Here is a 20,908-nt window from a genome sequence, read left to right as displayed (position 1 = left end):
TTTAAGAACACATTCTGATGGCCGCCATCAACAAATCATCAAACAACAAGTGTTGGCGAGGGTGTGGAGAAAAGGGGACTCTAGTACACTGCTGGTGGGAATGCAGACTGGTGCAGCCGCTATGGAAAACAATATGGTGTTACCTCAAAAAATTAAAAATTGAACTTCCATTTGACCCAGTGATCCCACTTCTAGGAATATACCCTAAGAAGCCTGAAACACCACTCAGAAAGAATATATGTACCCCCATGTTTGTAGCAGCACTATTTACAATAGCTAAGATCTGGAAACAGCCCAAGTGTCCATCAGTAGACAAATGGATAAAAAAGCAGTGGTACATATACACAATGGAGTACTATGCAGCGGTAAGAAAGATCTCTTATCCTTTGAGACTACATGGAGGGACCTGGAAAGTATCATCCTAAGTGAAACAAGCCAAACAGAGAAAGACAAGTTTCATATGATCTCACTTATTGTGGAATATAATGAACATAACCGTCTGAGGAATGGGGTAGTCCCAGAGACATGGAAGTGGGGTACAGACTGACAATCCCCAGAAGAGAGGGTGGTGGGGGAGAGATAAACCACAGAACTTATATGCATGTATGTATGAACAGTGGACATGGACAACAAACTGGGGAAAGGGCAGGGAGGGAGGGGGAGGGGGGAATCAGTGGGGGAAAAAGGAGAAACATCTGTAACAAAAATTAATTAATAGAAAAAAAAAAAGAACACATTCTGACTTCCGGTCAGGATGGCAGCGTAAGTAAACGGTATCGGGTCCTCCCACAACCACACTGTAGTTACAACTAAACTACAGAAAAACCATCATTCTAAACCACCTAAAATCAAGCTGAATGGAAGTCCTACAAGTACGGAATTAAAGAAGCAGCCACATCGAGACTGGTAGGAGGGGCGGAGGCGGATGGGCTGGTCCCGCATCCACCTGTGGTAGATAAAAATCAGGAGGGACACCTGGGCTGGGAAGGTCCTCCCAGAGGAGTGAGGGGGTCCCTGTACCACATCAAGCACTCAGCTTAGGGTTACAGTGCCAGGAAGAGAAGTCCCCAAAATTTCTGGCTGGAAAAACCAGCGGAAATTGAGGCTGCGGGAGGCTGAGGCTGCAGAAGCCCCAGCAGTTCCTCTAAAATGGTCTGCAGGAACTTATCAGACTCCCTTCCTTCAGGCTCCAGCGTGGGGGAGGCAACTTGAAAGGCATCAGAGACATACAGGGAAGAACTGAGTTGTTTGGCACTGGAGCGAGGGCTGGAGAGGCAGCTTTCTCCATGACAAACATGCTGTCAGAGGCCTTTGTTCCTTTGGTGAGCCCTTCCCTGGGGCAGCAGACAGCTGCCATATCTGGGACTCTAGCAACCTGGCTCACACTGGTAGCCCCGCCCTTGTGATTCCCTAAGGCCCCGCCCCACCTAATTTTCAGGCCCACCCAAGCTGTTGCCAGTTGCTTCACCATAGTATTGGCCTGTCTTGGATCCTGCTTCATGTTTTCTTAAATTCTTTCAAACAAGCAGCATCTGGTCTCAGATATCCCCATACTTCTCGTTAAGTAATACATAGAAACAAACATAGGGAGGCAGCCAAAACAGGTCCCAAATGAAAAAACAGAACAAAACCCCAGGAAAAGAACTAAGCAAAATGGAGATAAGCAACCTAACATATGCAGAGTTCAAAACACTGCTTATAAGGATGCTCAATGAACTTAGTGAGAACCTCAGCGAACTTAGTGAGGGCCTCAAGAGCATAAAAAAGGACCAGTCAGAAATGATGGATGCACAGTCAGAAATGAAGGAGGCACTAACTGAAATAAAGAATAATTTACACAGATTCAATAGTAGAGTAGATTAAGCCAAGAAGCAAACCATCAATTTGGAATATAAGGAAGCAAAAAACACCCAATCAGAACAACAAAAAGAAAAAAGAATCCAAAAAATGAGGATAGTGCAAGGAGCCTCTGGGACAACTTCAAGCATGCCAACATTCGCATCTTGGGGGTGCCAGGAGAAGAAGAGAGAGAACAAGAAATTGAAAACCTATTTGAAACAATAATGGCAGAAAACTTTCCTAACTTGGTGAAGGAAACAGACATACAAGTCCAGGAAGCAGAGAGTCCCAAACAAGATGAACCCCAAGAGGCCCACACAAGATGAACCCCAAGAGGCCCACACTAAGACACATCATCATCAAAATGCAAAAGTTCAAGACAAAGAGAGAATCTTAAAAGCATCAAGAGAAAAGCAGTTAGTTACCTACAAGGGAGTTCCCATAAGACCGTCAGCTGATTTCTCAAAAGAAACTTTGCAGGCCAGAGGGAGTGGCAAGAAATATTCAGAGTGATGAGAAGCAAGAACCTACAACCAAGATTATTCTATCCTGCAAAGCTGTCATTTAGAATCGATGGACAGACAGTTTCCCAGACAAGGAAAGCTAAAGGAGTTCATCACTACCAAACCAGTATTATATAAAATGTTGAAGGGTCTTCTTGAAGGAAAAGATAAAAAATATGAACAAACAAAATGGCAATGAATAACATATCTATCGACAATGGAATCTACAAACAAAATGAACAAGCAGAACAGAAACATTCTCATAGATACAGAGAACATTTTGTTGGTTGCCAGATGGGAGGGAGGTTGGGGGAATAGGTGAAAAGGATGAAGGGATTAAGAAGTACAAATTGGTTGTTAGACTGACAAACCTTAAAGGGAGGGGGGTTGGGGATGTGGGGAGAAATAAACTAAAAAACTTATATGTATATATGCATAACCAATGGACATAGACAACAGTGTGGGGAAAGGCAGGAGGGGGCGGAGTAGGGAGGGGGGACAATAGGAGAAAAATGAGGAACATCTGTAATACATTCAACAATAAAGTTTAAAAAAACAACACTTTCTAATGTTTTACCTTAGAAAATTAGTAATAATGTCAATATTGTTAATCCTAAATTTTAAAAATTAAATTTAGTATTACTTGTCGATTTAAAGACAGAACTTACTCAGTTTATTCAAGCAAGAGACACAAAGTATAGTGGTTTTGCATCAACTATATACATTAGGCATAGTCAACATATGTCTATCATCTTTACATTATAGCAATCAGCTCTATCTTTCCAGTTTACCAATTATGAAACATGTCTCTGTAGGGCTAGACTTGTCCACCTGACTTCTGCAGATGGGACTGGCAGCTGTCACTTGCTGGGATGACTACAGCAGTGACACATTTGTAGTGACAGGTCTGACACAAGAGGTCTTGAACTAGCCAAACAATTTGTACTTCTTCTACCCTGCTATATCTTTACAATGAAAGCTGGATCAAATCTGTAGAATTTATATTTTATAAAATATAGTAAGAAACCTTAAAATTTCAAATCTCAGTGTTCAAATACAAAACCAGTGTTTTCCCTTTTATACACTTCTTTTGCTAGGAATGTTCTTCCCCTTACTTGGCCATGCTCTTCCTGGCTTACTCCCATTGATCCTTCAGGTGTCGGGTTACATGCTTCTCCTGAGTCCCCACCCCCAACCCAGCCACCCTAATTATTCTCAAATAACACTCTGCTTTTCCTTCCGAAAACAACCACAGTTTGTGATTGTTATTGCATGAATCTGGTTTAATATCTGCTTCCCTAAGACCAAACCTTTATAAGGACAGGGGACCTGTCTGTGTAATTTATTAGTATATATTCAGAACCCAGCAGAGTGCCTGGCACATAGTAGACATTTAAGAAATATTTGTTGCAGAATAATCGTCAGGTTAATCCTATATTAAAAGGAAAAAACTGTATACTATTTGTACTTTATATTTTCATATGATCCTAACAGTTACACCAAAGTGCCCTTCCTGTATTAAGGATTTTCTCATAATTTCATGATGGAGTGTTTCTATGATGTATTGATGATTATTCTGATGCATATCTCTCCATAACTATTCCTGATACAGGGTAAACAGCCAAACAAATATTTAAAAGGCTGAAAGGATTATGTATTGCTTAAGGAAATCAGCCAAGGTATTTGTGTGTGTGTGTTTTAAATCAAGGTTTCTGTCAACTCACATTATCCCTCATTGTGTTAACGTATCTATTTTGTTTACCCATTTTCCTCTAAAATAAAATGTCCAAAATTTAAGTATTCTTAGGTGAGAGAATTCTTGACAGAAATAAGAGGGAAAGAAAACAATGTGTGTGTGTGTGTGTGTGTGTGTGTGTGTATTTGCTCTTTGAACAATCTATTGAAGTTGTTAGTAGTATAAAAAAAAGTTAAAGCATTTTAATATTAAAATGTTAACATTATACAAGAAAGTTACTTTTTATTTATTTTTTGCCATTTGTATCTGAAGAACTGAGCCAGATATCTGATTTGTACCTTAAGAATAAGCTATATCAGATTATGTCAAGTCCTATCAGTGTGGGCTATAAACCTCCTAAAAGTAGCCAACTCAACACCCGAAAATAGGGAGCTTATCAACTAGAGAAAAAATTTCTATTGTTTCACTATTATTTAATAGAAGGATTACTAAAAACAATCAAGTCTTTTTCTTTAGTCTTGTACTATATCAAAAGTGGGGAAGGACAATATAATTCCAAGCATCCTAGCAACTGATATATTCTTCCTTAGACCATCTCATAACCTCTGAGCTTTGATAAATAATCAGGGGCCATATGGAGACCTATAATGTGAACCCAACTGGCTCAAAAGAGGATGAAAATACAATACTGGTCTTGGGCCTTGTCAGCACAGCATGTTGATCAACCTTGGGAAAATGATTTTCCTTCGTGTGCTGATCTCACCATAGTCTATTTAGCACTTGATAAAGACCAAGTGCTGTACTAGGCCTTTTACCTCTTCAGAGACATTTCATTTAAACCTCACAATAACCTCACAATAACCTTGTGTTTAATCTTTATTTAGACATGAAAAAACAGAGGTTAGGTAACTTGTCTACAGTCAAATATTTAAGTTAAAGGCTATTTAACCTGTCCAAATCTGTTTCAAAGGAAGGATACAACTGAGAAAATCTGTGCAAAGTATTCAGAAGGCTTGTGATGCTGTTTCTCTGATTTATCTTTGGAAACATAAAATAAACCCCTGCACTTTCACTATACAAAAGAATGCAGACGGAATTTTGATTCATAGTATACAGGAATTAAAATTATAGAAAATTCAACTCGTTCTGCTCTGTTTCAAAGGAATAACGACTGGGAAAGTATAAAAGCCAGAGAAAAGAAGAAATAGAGGTGAAAGCATTTTAATAAAATTACATTTGCTTTTATATTTATTTTTATAAAGTTAAACATGAAAAAGAATTTTAAAAGGAGAAATTTCCAGGTCAAGTATAATTAAATCTAAAAGATAAACAATTAAGAAGGTAGCTTCCCTCTGTTGTGCAAAAGGGAAGAAAAGGATGTGCTCGGCATTAGGAAGTCACTACCAGCAATAGCACTACTCTCAGCCTCCCCTCTGCTCACTTCAGTAGCTATTCAATACTCGCTGGCTCTGATGGGGCACATGCTGGTAGCTACCAATCCTAAAACTATTCAAGTATATCCCTTAGTACTAGACTGGTGTTGGGAATTTGGAGACAGTCAATAAATACTTGCTGAATGAACAGATACAGGGGCCAAATGAAAAAATAATATAACAGCAATTATTACAATTAGTCTTATGACAATCCTGTAACAAATAAGATACTTACCGAAACATTTCCTGCTGAGTTGACCTGATTCTCTTCCACACTGTGATTGCCATTTGTAATGTCACAGATGCAGTAATTACTAACAGAAGGAGGTCTGAATGTGTGGCCACCATCACAATGAATTTCTGGACTGATTCCACAGCCAAATGTGAACGAGGCAAGAGAATGATAGTGTGTGAGTAGAACTACTGCATGTACCAGTTCTGCAAGAGACCAGCTGTGCTCTTCAGCTTTTAACAGTCGCTTAGGGAAAAAAATGAGAGCATATTTTTAGATGGGGGTATGGTGTTGGTGGAAGTATATAGTTCATCTTGGTATTTAATCTATTGAAAACAGTAATTATATATACCTTGTGTAAAATGACAATTTGAGACATGTAAAACACAGAATTTGCTAATTTTTATGAACATGTATTCACCATTAGACTTTAATACAATCTGATAATGACACATTATCATTTCGATTTTCTGAAATCCTGATTTAAAAATACAATGCATTTTGTAGTAAAAGCATATTAAAAGCAGTTGCCATGTTTCAGACACTAGACTATGAATGGATTAACTATGTTGTTCAAAGTTTCAAACCAAATATAATTTGTGTTCAAAGGGCGGGGAGCCACTTTATAAATATGCCTCTGTTTGGGGTTTTTGTTTGTTTGTTTGTTTGTTTTTGAACTATTATCAGGCCTCCTCAAGGACTAAGATAGTGGGGTTTGACCAACTTGACTCTGAATATTCCTAAATGAAATTATATTTTAAAAATTATGATCAAGGTAAAGTCTATAATTCTTTAAAATCTTACAATCTATATTCCTTCTGCTTCATTATCTATTTTATAATCTTGTATAATTTTTCATCACTAGCCAATAGACATTGTATTAATCATATTCAAATCTTATATCTTCTTGATGTTTCACATATGTAACAGTATCTAAAATGTTCTGTAAAACAGGTAAGTCCAAAAAGATACATTTTCAAGAATTTCTATTGCATGGTATATACTTTTAGAGAATGTCAATTTATTTTTATTCTATTATCTTTATTAATAAATAGAACCAGAAGGAAGTAGTTTAAGATGTTATTTTTAAAAGATACAGAACAAGACACCACTTCACAGTTATCAGAATGGCTAAAATCCAAAATACTGATAACACCAAATGCTGGCAAGGATGAAGATCAACAAGAATGCTCATTAACTGCTGGTGGGAATGCAAACTGGTACAACCACTTTGGAAAACAGTTTATTACAAAACTAAACATAGGCTTACAATCAGCAATCATACTCCTAGTTATTTACCCAACTGAGTTTAAAACTTATGCCTACAAAAAAACCTGTACATGAGTATTTGTAGCAGCTTTATTCGTAACTGCCCCAAACTGGAAGTAGCCAAGATGTCATCTTTAATAGATAAATGGATAAACAAATGGTGATATATCCACACATTGGACTGTTTTTCAGTAGTAAAAATAAGTGAGTGCCCTGGCCAATGTGGCTCAGTTGGTTGAGCATCATCCCATGCACCAAGAGGAGGTCACCAGTTCAGTTCCTGGTCAGGGTACATGCCTGGGTTGTGGGCTCAATCCACAATAGGGAGCATGCAGGAGGCAGACAATCATCAATGTTTTTTTTTTCTCTCTCTCTCCTCCTCTCCCTTCCTCTCTCTCTAAAATCAATAAAAACATATTCTTTAAAAATAAAATAAATTAAATGAGCTATCAAGCCATTTAAAAGCATGTAGGAACCTTAAATATATACTGATAAGTAAAAGAAGCTACTGTGAAAAGGCTACATACTGTATGATTCAAACTATATGATATTCTGGAAAAGGCAAAACTAGAGAGACAGTAAAGAGATCAGTAGTTGTAAGTTTAGGGGGAAGGGGAGAGAGATGAACAGGAGATTTTTAGAGCAGAGAAACTGTTCTGTATGATACAGTAATGGAAGATGCATGACATTATGCATTTTTCAAAACCCATAAAACTATACAACTCAAAGAATGAACCCTAATGTAAACTACAGACTTTAGTTAATAGTAATATATCAATATTGATTCATCAGTTACAGAAAATGTACTATACTAATAATGCTAGATGTTAATAATAGAAGAACTTGGGTGTGTGCATTGGGGGGAGGTAGGAGGTTGAAGGGGTAGAATATGAAAACTCTGCCATTTTTCTGTAAACCAAAAACTGCTCTAAAAATAATCTAGTACAAGTTTTTTTCGGGGGGGGGGGTAAACCACAGAACTTGTACGCATGTATGTGTAACCATGGACATAGACAACAATGCTGGGGACGGGGGAGGGGGGGTTAAGGAGGAGGTTGTCAATGGGGAAAAAAAGGAGAAATATCTGTAACAAAAATAAATTAATAAAAAAAATTAAAAATTAAAAAAAATATTTTTTGGTGGTAAACACAGAATACAATATACAGATGAATGTACTGTATACATGAAACCTGTATAATTTTACTAACCAATATCATCCCAATAAATTCAATTTAAAAATAAAAATTAATTTTAATATCCCCTTAGATACATTACTTTACTACTTACCTCAATGTGTTCTTTGGTAATAAGCCAAGGTCTGTGGGCTAACAATTTGTTAAGTTCTCCTAAATTTTGTAGTTTCTGAGGAGCATTCTCTAAGCCATTAAGCCACTTGGGATCCCCACCAACATGAAGGAAATCATTTACATGAAGATTCACTAAGTAGGAGCATTGGTGTCTTGCTGCAGCCTTAAGAGAAAACAAAAAGACTATTCTAACTATAATAAAATCGAACTACAAATCCTTTTTCTTTACAATGTTCAAAACAGCTAATTAAGTTTTTTATTAGTATGTTTCAAATTTTCCTGAACTACAGAAATAAGGTTTTCATATAAACAGTTTAAAAATTCATACATCATAGAAAGCACCTCAGAAATATTCCAATAACAAAATATCTGATAAAAGTAATTGAACATTAGAAACTTTATATACATACAATTTTCAAAAACTCAGATTAAGAAGAAACTTTAACTAAGGTGCCAACCATAAAATAATGGAATATTAACAAATTTAACAGGAATAGCACCAGTTATGTCTATGTGAACTGTTTATAATAGTGAAATAGCTATTGTGTTCTACTTTATACTCTTATTATTTTCTATTATTCTCAAAAGCATATAAATACATGTTTCTTTTTCTGTAATACTTGAAAGTATACTTATTTAGAAAGAGGAAAAACAGACACTACCTAACAGGAGTCCAATTAGAATTCACAATATAAGTATTTATCTCTGTGTTTAAAGCATTAGCTATCTCTTAAAAAGATTAATAAAGCAAGCAGGCAGAATTTTCCACTGAATGTTCACAAACCATTATTCCAATGTAGTGCCGGTAATGCAGGGGTAATGGCCCATCCATTTGCAGTAGATAGTGTTGAGTTTTCAAGAAACTTTCTAAATATTGTGGGTGAAAAACCATCACTAATGTAATGTTATCCAAACGACCCAAAGCAGCAAAAGAATCTGCAAATAAAGCATGCATTTGTGCGTCTTCACTCCCCACTTGAAGAATCTGTATAAAAGAAAGGAAAACCATGGTTACATAAATTACAAATTGATTTGAAAGAAAACATGCATGCATTGCATTCCAAGTATCACCTAGAAGCAGATTAAATTTGGCTTAAGAGAAGAGAGAGGTTATAATTCTACAAATTTAACTCAACTGGGAGCAGATAGAAGAATCAACAGTCACATATTATATAGAAGGAAATAAACAACAAAGTCTGAACATTAAAGGCTATCTAGATAGTCGGCTTGCAGACTTGGCCAGAATCCAAATAAAGAAGCAGATTTAGATTATCATACTTGCAGAGTTTGCAAACAGATACTAATGCTTTTCCTTATAACAATGCCTTCCTTTTCACTCAATTTAAATTGACCAAAATTGACTAACAGCAAATAATGTATAAACAAAGCATAGGAGTATTTACATACTTAAAATTAAAGATCCAATCCAGCATTGATACCAACCTGTGGAGATGGTCAAGACCAAGTAATTCAGCTATGAGCACACCTAAATAACATCTAAATATAATCAGATTATCATTGGTCAAAAGAAGCCTTTCCTTTCCTTGACTAAATGTGGGTGTTAGAAATACTAGAAATCAACATGACTACAACAGCTTTCTAATCCCACAGATTCACTGCCAAAGCATGATGATTAATTGTGATCAACTCTGCATAAAACATGTTGACTAACAGTTGTTCAGATGCCAAGATGCAGGTCATGAAAGTTTTTCCTTAAAAACACACTGTCCACTACGTACTTTTACAAACAACATACCTCTTTTTCTGGGATAAATCTGCTTGGTCCGTGTTCTAGTGGTCGAGGAATTCTAATTCCAAGTTCCTAGAAAAGAAAATTATACCATCTCAGGCTTCCAGCACTAAACAACATGAACTGAGGCTACAGGAAAGAAGGGGAAAACAACCACTTGAACAGAGACAGGCTTGTTTTGGTGGTTTGTTTTCATGGCCATATATATACCAAGTCCTCTGTTTGTATCACATAGCTGACAACAGCTTACAATATGACTCTGACTAAAAACAATGAAACCTGTTTCACTTAAACCAGAGTTTTGCATAAAGTACTTGGCAAAATGTCTAGAACAGAAAGTTCAGCACATAGCAGCCAACCCTGTGGATCATCAGTGATACAAAATAAGACCAATGTGTTTGTACATCCAAAACACAACCAACTAAAATATCAATTCCTGTGCATCTTGTTAGGAAATGAAAAAGCAGTAACCTCTACCTAGATGCCAAACTGAAAGAACTATAATTTTTATTACATCTATAGTAATGGTTCACAGTAAGAACAGAAATATTATGAAAAATTTAAAAAGTAGGTATTTAAATCTACAAAAGAAAAAGCACTGCAGGCCATATTTTCTCTGTGGTTGAGTAAAACAATTTTAGAGAAATTAATTTTGTGAGCATTAAATAAAGTTTTTATTTATAGGATGCCATCAACCTTGCTTATATTTTTGGGAAGCTCAAGCAATTGAGAAATAAATGGTTTTCTGCTTTTTGACATAGTGAATCTAGAATCCTGTACCTGGAATCTAGAATTCTATACCTTATGTAACAATGTAGTATGGTTAACAAAAAACAAAAATCCACTGTTAAGGCTTCCATTTTCCTCCCAATATAGTGTGCTCATAGAAACAAAATTAAAATAACTCAACTTTTTTTTTTTTGAGTCTCATCAAACTGGTCTTTAAACAAACAAACAATCAAAAACTTCTTAGTGTTTTAACAACTAAAGATTAACCATTGCTTAGATACAAATTACATTATATACAAAATTACAAATAGTATTTCTATCCTTTCAATACTGCTTCAAAAAGTCCTTTATGATATAAACCAGATGCTTTCCTTTTAAAGAAAAAAGGGGGTGGGTAAAGAAGGACATGTGGCAGCAATTCAAGAAATCTGGTCCAAGTGAATGAAAATCTTTTGAGCAGAATGGAGTTTTAAAATTAAGCAGGCAGGACAAAATTAAAGAGAATCCTTATTAGGAGAACTCAGGATTCAGATTCAGAGTAGGCTATATTTGCCAAATGAATCTATAACATACATCATATAATTCAAATAATCTTGTATGGAAGGTCAGTGATGTCTTAATCTGGTTATTCCACACTTATACTGAAGACAGTAATGTTCTAACCACCACACTTCATTAGAAGAGGCACTCAATTCACTGGTCTGACCATGTATGTGTCTTGATTTTAATATCCTATAATAAATAAAGGGGAAAAAATCACATTCCCACTATTCAATACATCATCTGGGTATAATTGCAGCATTTATAATAAAATGATGACTCTATTAGCCTTTTTAACTGAATTTCTAATCTAATTACATACAGTTTAAACAAAATATATTGGACAAAACTTTAAGGCTAAAATCAATATTAACCCCTTATTTCTTTACTATCTTAAACAAAATGCATTTTAAGAAAATATGCATTTCAAGGGTTTATTCATTTTATAACAAGAGACATTATCCTTGGGACTTTCATATATAAAAAGGGGACATATCAAATGGGGGAGATTATTCAACAAATGATCTTGGGACACCTGGATAGCCACTCAGACAAAAAATGAAGTTGGAGCTCTAAACACACTTTACTCCAAAATAAATCAGAGTTACATATAAAAAATAAATTAATAAAAACCACTGCAGTAGAACAAAACACACATGAAATGGAGTAGGATTAAGAATGACACAAAGTTCAAGTAATAAAATATAAGATTGATAAATCTGATGACAAAAATTCTTTCACATGGGAAAAATAAGCATACAGAGTCAAAAGCAAGCAGAAAACTGGGAAATATATTTGCAATTCATATATCAAATGACTAAATTTCTTTAATACATAAAGACTCCTATAAATCAATAAGAAAAACTCCAATAACCGGATAGAAAAATGAACAAAGAACATAGATAGTTAAAAGAAAAGAAAATACAAATGGCTAAAACAATGATCCCTCACAATAAAACAACTGCAATTTAATTTTTTTATTTTTTGTTAATCCTCACCCACGGATATTTTCCCACTGATTTTTAAGGAGAGTGGAGGGTGGGAGGGGGAGAGCAACAGAGCAAGACATCAATGTGAGAGAGAGAGAAACATCGATGTGAGAGAGAGAGAAACATCAATGTGAAAGAGACACATCGATTGGTTGCCTCCTGAATGACCCCGAATGGAGCCAGGGATCAAACCTGCCACCCAGGTAAATGCCCTTGACTGGGAATCAGACCCTCGATCCTTCAGTCTGTGGGCTGACTCGCCAATAACTGAGCCAAACTGGCCAGGGTGATACCATTTTTCACCTAAAAGATTGCTTAAAATCAAAAAGTTTGATTATAACAGTCTGGGGGGAGGGGGGAAATATTATTCATTGCTTATACATTTCTGATGGGAGTGCTTTTAGGTGTGAGGGGGAAAAAATCAAGAAATATACATATAACTATAACTTCTAGGGAGGACAATGTGCAATAATGATCAAAATGAAGAAGTCACATACCCTTTGAATCAACAATTCCATCCTAAAGATTAATCTATAAACATACATAGGTTACATATGTGAAATGTTATATGTAAAAGGATAAGTACTGTAAAATTGTTCTAAGAGTACAAGATATAAAACAACCTAAGTGCTCATCAACACAGGGCTGTTTCAATAGCACACCAACATTTTTTTTTTGCTGATTGATCAAAAAAAAAAAAGGTACAATTTTGATTCATTCACACCAGATGGGTATTGGTTTTGGCTGCTGTCATTTTTTCATTTGACAACCTAAGGGAAAACAGGTCAGTGATCCTGACTACATTGCTACAGTCAAGAATTGCATGTTATAAAATTCTTGCAGTACAATGGCTGAAAATCCCTGGACTACAATAACATGCAGTCTTTACAAAATGAGGTGGTTCCATATGGGTTGGCTTTAAAAGATTTCCAAAGTATATAATGTAGGAGCAAAAAAGCAAAGTGTATAATATGTATAATTATGTTACTCTTTGTTAAGGAGAGGGGGAAAAACTTAGCAATTCCATTTCTAGGACTTTATTCTACAAATACATTAGCAGCATGCAGGTGGAATATATAAAGTTGTATTTTTTGTTTTTTTAGTTAATCCTCACCTGAGGATATTTTCCACTGGTTTTTAGAGAGTGGAAAGAGGGGAAGGAGAGAGAGAGAAACCTCAATGGGAGAGAGACACACTGACTGGCTGCCTCCAGCACAACCCTGCCTGGGGCTGGGGATCGAACCTGCAACCCAGGTATGTGCCCCTGACCAGAAATGAACCCGAGACTCTTCGGTCTATGGGTCAATGTTCAAATCTCTGAACCAAACTGGCCAGGGATATATGAATCTGTTTTAATGAGAACAGATTTTTAATGAGCACATGGACTTTAAATAAAGAAGTTGAATTATATTACTTAGTTTTGTTTTTGTTTTTCCATTTACTTTTAGACAGAGTGGGAGGGAAGAAGGGAAAGAGAGAAGCATCAATATGAGAGAGACACATTGACTAGTTGCCTCCTCCATGACCCTGACTGGGGCCGGGGACCGAACTACAGCTGAGGTATGTGCCCTTGACTAGAATAGAACTGGAGACTCTGGTCCAAGGGCTGATGCTCTAACTGCTGAGCCAAATTGGCCAGGGCAGGTTTTGTTTTTATACCAAATGTATAGTTTATATACAAAAATATTATAAAACAACAGTTTTACAATTCTAAGAAAGTCACTATCAAAGTTTCAGAAATGGAGTCTTTTCTAGTAGGTATGGCAAGGGTCTTTCCCAATGGTCCTATGTAATTTTCAAATCTTTGTTAAGGCCATCGCTACAGTTGTAGGGATTTAGAGGTCATATTGGTATCACTGTCTCTCCTCTTCCCTGTCTTTATCAGCCAAATCCCTCCTTCCCATTGCTTTAGAAATACATTATTTTAAAGTGAAAAACTATATGTTTTAAAATAGGATGTTAAGAAAGCCAAATATTTTTGGGAATGGATTATAAAATCCATTATGCTAACAACCTCTTCATATAAGATCACATTCATTCCTTCATGAGATACCAGTCTGACAACATAGATGAATCTATAAAAAAAGAACAGAATGGAAAAAGGGACAGAAAACAGAAAAAAACTGAAGAAAAGAAAAGGAATTTAAAAAAGTCTCTGACATCCAAGACCATTTCATTGTTTTACCTAAGGCTGGTTCTAAGTAAAACAGAATTTTACCCAGCTCACTCTGGGGCTACTAGGCCCAATTTCCTACTAAGCTGAAGAAGTGAGATGTTTGTGTCATTCTGTAAAAACAGAAAGGGAAATGGTAGGGGGGAAGAGAGGAAGTGAAAGAAAAGATAGGGGGGAGAGGGAGGAGATGGTCAGATTTTTAAAAATTAAGTCTTTCCCAAACAGAAAGGGTCAATATCAAGATTGATATAATGGGAAATATAGTCACTACTGTTCTAGATCTCACATCACCTTTTTCTCCTGTATTTAGAGGCAGGACTCAAAAGATGTCCTTTGTTGTTTCTCTTAGTTAATAGCGTAGGTACCTGAGAAGGATACAAGAACATGATATGATCTTTTCTACTTAATCTCATGCCCAAGAGAGACAAAGGGTTGACCTGGGGTGCTCCTGATGAGCCATGAGATTGCATCCCAATTTATCCTACTCCAGATACTGGTGGGAAGCAGATACTGATTCCATCTAGCCTCCCACTGCACACAAAATGAGTTCTAACTTCTGGGAACAGTAAACAGGTGATAATTACCCTGAAAACAGTAGGAAGTATGGTTCTAGAGGTAGTGCCTTTTGAGCCTCTTTAAGAGTTTTTGATACCTTTTTTTTTTATAATTTTTTTTTTTGTTCTTTATTGGTTTTTTAGAGAGAGAGGAAGGGAAAGGGAGAGAGAGATAGAAACATCAATGAGAGAGAACACTGATTGGCCGCCTCCTGCATGCTCCACACTGGGGTTTGGCCCACAACCTGGGCATGTGCCCTGACTGGGAATCGAACTGGCAACCTCTTGGTGCATGGGTCGATGCTCAACCACTGGGCCACACTGGCTGGGCCAGAGTTTTTGATACCTTAAAGGTCCTTTCAGTTACCACTATTATTATACAATAATATCCTTGGTTTCTAAAAGGTTAAAAGTTTCAGTTTTCTGGAAAACACTTTTGAAACACTGCTTTTCCTAGACACATGACAAATTAGTTATGACCCCATTTTCTAGCAAGTGCTGATTTAAAAAATATGTAAAAAGGCACTGCAGGTTTTCAATGGGGTAACAAGCCAAACTAAGTGCATTTCATAACTTCCTAAAGGTTACTTCAATTATGACTTCATCTGTATCTGTAAGAAAATGAATTATAGACATAAAATTTTGGCTAATCCAGATTCTAGGAATCAAAACTGCCAACACAAAGTAGCCTTGTTGAAAAACAGATGTAGATGCTAATCACAGCATAAACATCATTGGCTCTTGGTGAAGGTGTGGCTGGAAAAACTAACATGGGAACTAACAGTCCTCTCCTCAACAATCCTCCTAATCAGCATCTTTGAAAGAGACAGCAACAGCCTCCACTATCACAACATTGCTGCAAATCTCTGACATAGTATCATTAGTGTCTAATACTAACAAACTAACTTTCACAGCATGAACACTCTTAGCAAATGTTGACAGTAGCACAGAAAGACTATGTGTGTAATGTATCACTGTAAGAAAGTACTGTTGTAATGAGATTTAAAAAATTTGTTAGATACATTTATGAGTCTATATAAATATTCCTAAGTGAAAGAATGAATAATCTGCCACAAATGCAAAATGAAAGCATTTGTTGGCTTATGGCATCTATCTACTTGCACAACTAGTTAAAATTTAAAAATACTCAGATCGTTTGAATCATCATATTTTTTGCACTGCATTTGGTATATTTTAAAACTGTATAGATGTTTAAACATTGATAACCACAACATTGATATTAATTGGAGTATGTGCTTTTTGAGGCATTTCAACAAGGCAAAGATATATTGTGTAAAAGTACAAGTTCCTATCCCACTTCCCCTTCTTTAGGAGAATCACTGCCTATAGCTGCTGGGTGCTAACCTTTTGACATTCAAAACTTTTAAATAGAAATAAAAAATCTAGAAGTGTTATAAAGAAATATTCCTACTATAACAAAATATACTAGTTTTTTTTTTTTTAATTGTCATTAACTCTACTAGGGAATTTAGAAATATGTAAAGTTCAGGTACCTCATTTTCTAGTATCTGGTCTTTTGTGAACTATATTCTAGAAAAATAAACACTCACTGACTTCAAAGTCCCAGATTTGTAAGGTTGACAGAGGTCTTATGTGTGCCCTATACTTTAGTCGGGAGTTTCATTCCTGGAAAGTGTTTAATATAAAAGCACTATGAAAGTTTGCTATTTGAGTTGTTATTAGTTCTTTTGTAAAGTAAATCATTTTCCTATAAAGTACTACTTCCTAACTTATCTTCTCACAGGTTAGATTTGTTAAAAATGAAATACAACTATACAAAGCTTCCTGGTTTCCTGAACGTAAACCCATGGGCACAATCCCATGGGTAATCAATGTGTCTCTTTATATTCCAGTTTACATGGCTATACTTAGAGAGACTAGATCTGGGCAAGAACCAGGATTGAAACACAAATATAACTAGAAATAACACCTATTCAAGCACAATTATTGGGGTCCACTTCTCAAAATGAGAAAAGATCTACATGGCCTGCAAACACAAACTGTAAATGCTATTTGAACACCTTCACAATGTTTTCTATTTGGAAAAGTTTCCAAAGCAAGTTATAAAAGGTTGTTTGTTTTTAGATTGTTGTATTAGCTGTAAACAAGGAGCATACTGTATATCTATGAGTGTTAAAATCTAGAAAAAGTATTTACTGTTGTTATTCAACCTTTAAGAGAAAGTGTCATTTAGGTTTACATGAATATACAGGTATTCCCATAATATAAATTCCATTTAAAATACCAGGAACACTAAAACTGAGTCATTTTAGTGGGTAAAGCTGCAGAGAAATTACTTTGTATTTAGATTTCTTGAACTAAGACAATACAGCATTCTGATTTCAATTCAAATTTTAATGACTACTTCTCTACTTTGTTCCTTGTTACTTTTCTCAATCAAAGCCTTTCAAAGGTTCAAATGTTAAAGTTATATTAGTAACTCTCCAACGGTGGCCTACTTGTAACCACTTAGAAAAAAAACCCAAAATGTTACAATTTGCTCTTTCTGAAGACCAATTCAGACACAAAAGGGATGGTAATAAACAAGAGTAAACGTTGTGCATAACGTCATGGAGCTGGCAGAACATACCTACTCTAGGCAACATCATCTTTTAATGAAATCAAATGTTCTCCCCCCACCCCCACCCCTTTCTCTTTTTAAGCGGGAGGCAAAGGGAGTGAGGGTCACCGAGTAACCTGGGTTGACAGGACGCTGAGGGCGGAAAAAATCCACAGGCTCTTCTACCGTGAGACTAGAGCTTTGTTCGGTCTCTGACTTGTGCAGACTTGCACACAAGGCAACGTTATTTACGTGTGGAAGACTTCCATTTAAATGACCGAGACAGCTGTCTCCCAGCGCAGCAGTTCGGCCCGGGGACCGCGGTGGAGAACGTCCCCACCCATCACAGGCCGCCCCCTCACCTGAGGGGTCGCAGGCCAGCCCGGGACGCCCCCGCCGCACAGGGCGGCCAGCGGGCAGTGGCTTCAGGGCGCCCTCCCAGGGGAGCGTTCTCCAGAGTTCGGGTGAGACAGCGGGAGGCAACACGACCACGCCGCAGCCCAGGCAGCGCGGCCGGGTCCCCGCCTGCCCACGCGCCCACCCGCCCACCCGGCTCGCCCGGGTACCTCGTCCTGGCCGCGGCCCCCGCCGCACTGCTTGCAGCCCAGCAGCTCCGAGACGGCCAGTGAGGCCGTGTACGCTTCGTTCGCCGCGGCGGCCAGGCGCATGTCGGCGCGGAGACGGCTGCGGAGACGGCTGCGGTCGCGACGCGTAGCCTGGGCTGCTCGGCGGAGGCGAGCGCTGGGTGGGCGGCCGGCCGGGCTTGGGGCTGCAGCGCCTCAGTCAGCGCCGACAGCCGGGCAGAGCGGCCGGGGAGGGGCGGGGCGAACTAACAGGCCGCTCCGCCCAGCCCCGCTGTCACTCCGCCGGACGGAGACCACGCGCGCCAATTCGAACCCGCGGCGCCCCGGGGCCCCGCCCTCTGGGCGCGGAGGGGCGGGCGTTGGAGGGCGGTTCTGACGCGAACCCAGCGAAAAACAACCTCCAGGGGTCCCAGCTCCCTAGAGCAGCTAATTCTCAGGTCCAGAACGGGCTCGGTGTGTCGGTTGGGAAGTGAGCGCGCAGTGCAGCGCGAGCCCTCGGGGCTTCATTGAAAGGGGAATGTGCCCCAGCCCCCCAGTACTGTACAAGCAGCCGAGAGCAAGCCTGCCCTCCCTCCATCCGCTCGGGTCAATTTACCAAGAGCCAGACAGCAACCAGTCTCTAGAATGACCCTCACCACCAGGAGGAATCAAGTTTGTTTTACATTTTATCAACTGTAGAAATTTCCCTTCTTCCTTTCCAATAATGCCTAAACAACGCAGAATGGGCGGCAGAATGCAGGAACAAGTACGTCACCGTGGCCTGCCTATATTCAATGTAAAATTATTTTTGGTAAGCTATATAGAGACCATAAATATCACTCTCCTACACAAATAAGGTTTGGTAGCAGATCTCTGGATTTTCTTTTTTCTTTTCAAGTATATTCTAAGCCTTTAAAATGTCTACAGTTCCCTCATAATTGCTATGGGTTATAAAGAAAGGATTTCTCTCTGAAATCTGATGAGGAACTTGAGAAAATATAGGTAATAAAGGAGCACAAATAACTGACAGTGGCTCCATTAACTTAAAAAAAAAAAACTAAATTGGATCTCTTTTTGCATATTTGCCCTTATGTTTTCAAAAGTTTACATGCTCAGGTTAAAAAAAAAAAAAAAGTTGGAACATTCTGACAAGGAAATAAATGGAGCTTAACATCAATAAATCCTGAGAGGCACAGAACCAGAACTTAGAAAAGAAAGTAAGTTTCAATGTTAGGAGTGAGATTACAATGTCTCAGACAAGACTAAGTTACTCTTTTTGCCCGAACTGTCATATTTTAGAAGTAGCAAATTTAAAATGGTTACTTTTTATTTATCTTCCCAGATAAATAAGATAAATGTTTGTTCTCATACACTACTTTTATAAGTTGCTAAAGCATCCAAAATATTTTTACTGGTTAAGAAATGCAATTTTGGGCTAATAGCACAGAAGAAAAGGCTATAGAGTCTTCCAAGCTCAGAGGGAGCTCTGAGCACAGCCACAAAAACAAACATTATAATCAAATGCCCACTCAGCCACAAACAGGCAAAAATAAACCCAGCAAATGATCCAATTTGCAGCAATATCACATACCCTCCAATATAAACTGATCATAGATGAATATCAGAAACACAAATGGATTTCTTGTATGGGGATGTGAGCTATGATTTTATTTTCTGGAAGGAATAAAATAGCAGGGATAGTTATCTACTAGGGTATAACCTTGTTTGTGACATTAAAATTATGTCATTTGCAAAATGGAGAATGTTTACCTTTCTATTTTTTAATGAGAGGTAAAGGGGAAAGCATGCATTTAGCTAACCCAAAAATGATCTAAAATTTAATGCGAATTGCAAAGTGTATACATGTAGTTGTGTTTGATACTTAGTGCTTGATATTTACTGAAGAAGAATATACTAAAATTGTATAGGAAGTTCCAATTAGAATTCCTTTTAAAAAGATACTTTTTTTTATTGATTTTTTTTTTTTTTTTTTTTTTTTTAGAGAGAGAGGAGGGAGAGATAGAAACATTGATGTGAGGGAGAAACATCGATGGGCTGCCTCCTGCACACCTCCTACTGGAGATTGAGTCTACAACCTGGGCATATGCCCTGACCGGGATTCAAACAGGGACCTCTCAGTCCATGGAACAACACTCAATCCACTGAGCCACAGTGCCAGGCAGAATTCTCCCCCTTTTAAAAAAAATCCTCACTCAAGGATATTTCTCCATTTATTTTCAGGCAGTGCAGGAGGGAGGCAGGGAGGGAGGAGAGAGAGAGAGAGAGAGAGAGAGAGAGAGAGAGAGAGAGAGAGAGAGAGAGAAACATCAATGTGAGAGAGACACATTGACTGGATGCCTCCTGCACAACCCCTACCAGGGCTGGGGACCAAACCACAATTGACGTATGATACTGTACCCGAATCGAACCCAAGACTCTTTGGTCTGAGGGCCCACACTCTAACCGCTGAGCCAAACTGGCCAGGGCAGGATTCCTTTTTTAAAGAAAGTTTCAGCTTATTTATTTCAATGTAGCCTTAAATAAAAAGAAAAAATAATTTAAACATATTTTAATTTAGTGATTTACTGAAGGCCTTCTAGCCATTAAATGTCAAGATTCCTTTATGGTCTCTATAAAGACTGAATTAAGTTCTTAAAATAATGGTAATTTCTGCTCTTGTTGATAAAGCAGTACTATGTATTCATCACTCTATTCTCCAAAATAAAAAAGACTGCCTCCAAGTAAATCTA

At 37.6% G+C, this 20,908-nt stretch overlaps 1 protein-coding gene across 4 annotated transcripts in view; it reads right to left on the bottom strand.

Moving 5' to 3' along the window:
• Positions 1–20,908, bottom strand: part of SESN1 (sestrin 1) — a 100,185-nt gene that overhangs the window by 7,763 nt on the left and 71,514 nt on the right. For 2 of the 4 annotated variants that reach the window (XR_004957594.1, XM_036248058.1), the window contains exons 2-5: positions 10,036–10,101; positions 9,064–9,264; positions 8,260–8,442; positions 5,707–5,949 (exon numbers count right to left, since the gene is read on the bottom strand). Coding sequence is in view for 3 of the 4 variants with exons in the window: in XM_036248058.1 (XP_036103951.1) it covers positions 5,707–5,949; positions 8,260–8,442; positions 9,064–9,264; positions 10,036–10,101 (693 nt within the window). In the remaining variant the exon portion in view is untranslated. Of the gene's footprint in view, positions 1–5,706; positions 5,950–8,259; positions 8,443–9,063; positions 9,265–10,035; positions 10,102–11,331; positions 11,415–18,161; positions 18,293–20,908 lie in introns of those variants that run through there. The other 2 variants (XM_036248059.1, XM_036248060.1) reach the window with 2 other exon arrangements.

The sequence above is a fragment of the Molossus molossus genome, unplaced genomic scaffold (genome assembly GCF_014108415.1).
Source record: "Molossus molossus isolate mMolMol1 unplaced genomic scaffold, mMolMol1.p scaffold_m16_p_8, whole genome shotgun sequence".
NCBI classification, from domain to species: domain Eukaryota; kingdom Metazoa; phylum Chordata; class Mammalia; order Chiroptera; family Molossidae; genus Molossus; species Molossus molossus.
The sequence above is the reverse complement of the archived record's forward strand: the minus strand, read 5'-3'. Positions and strand labels throughout refer to the sequence as shown.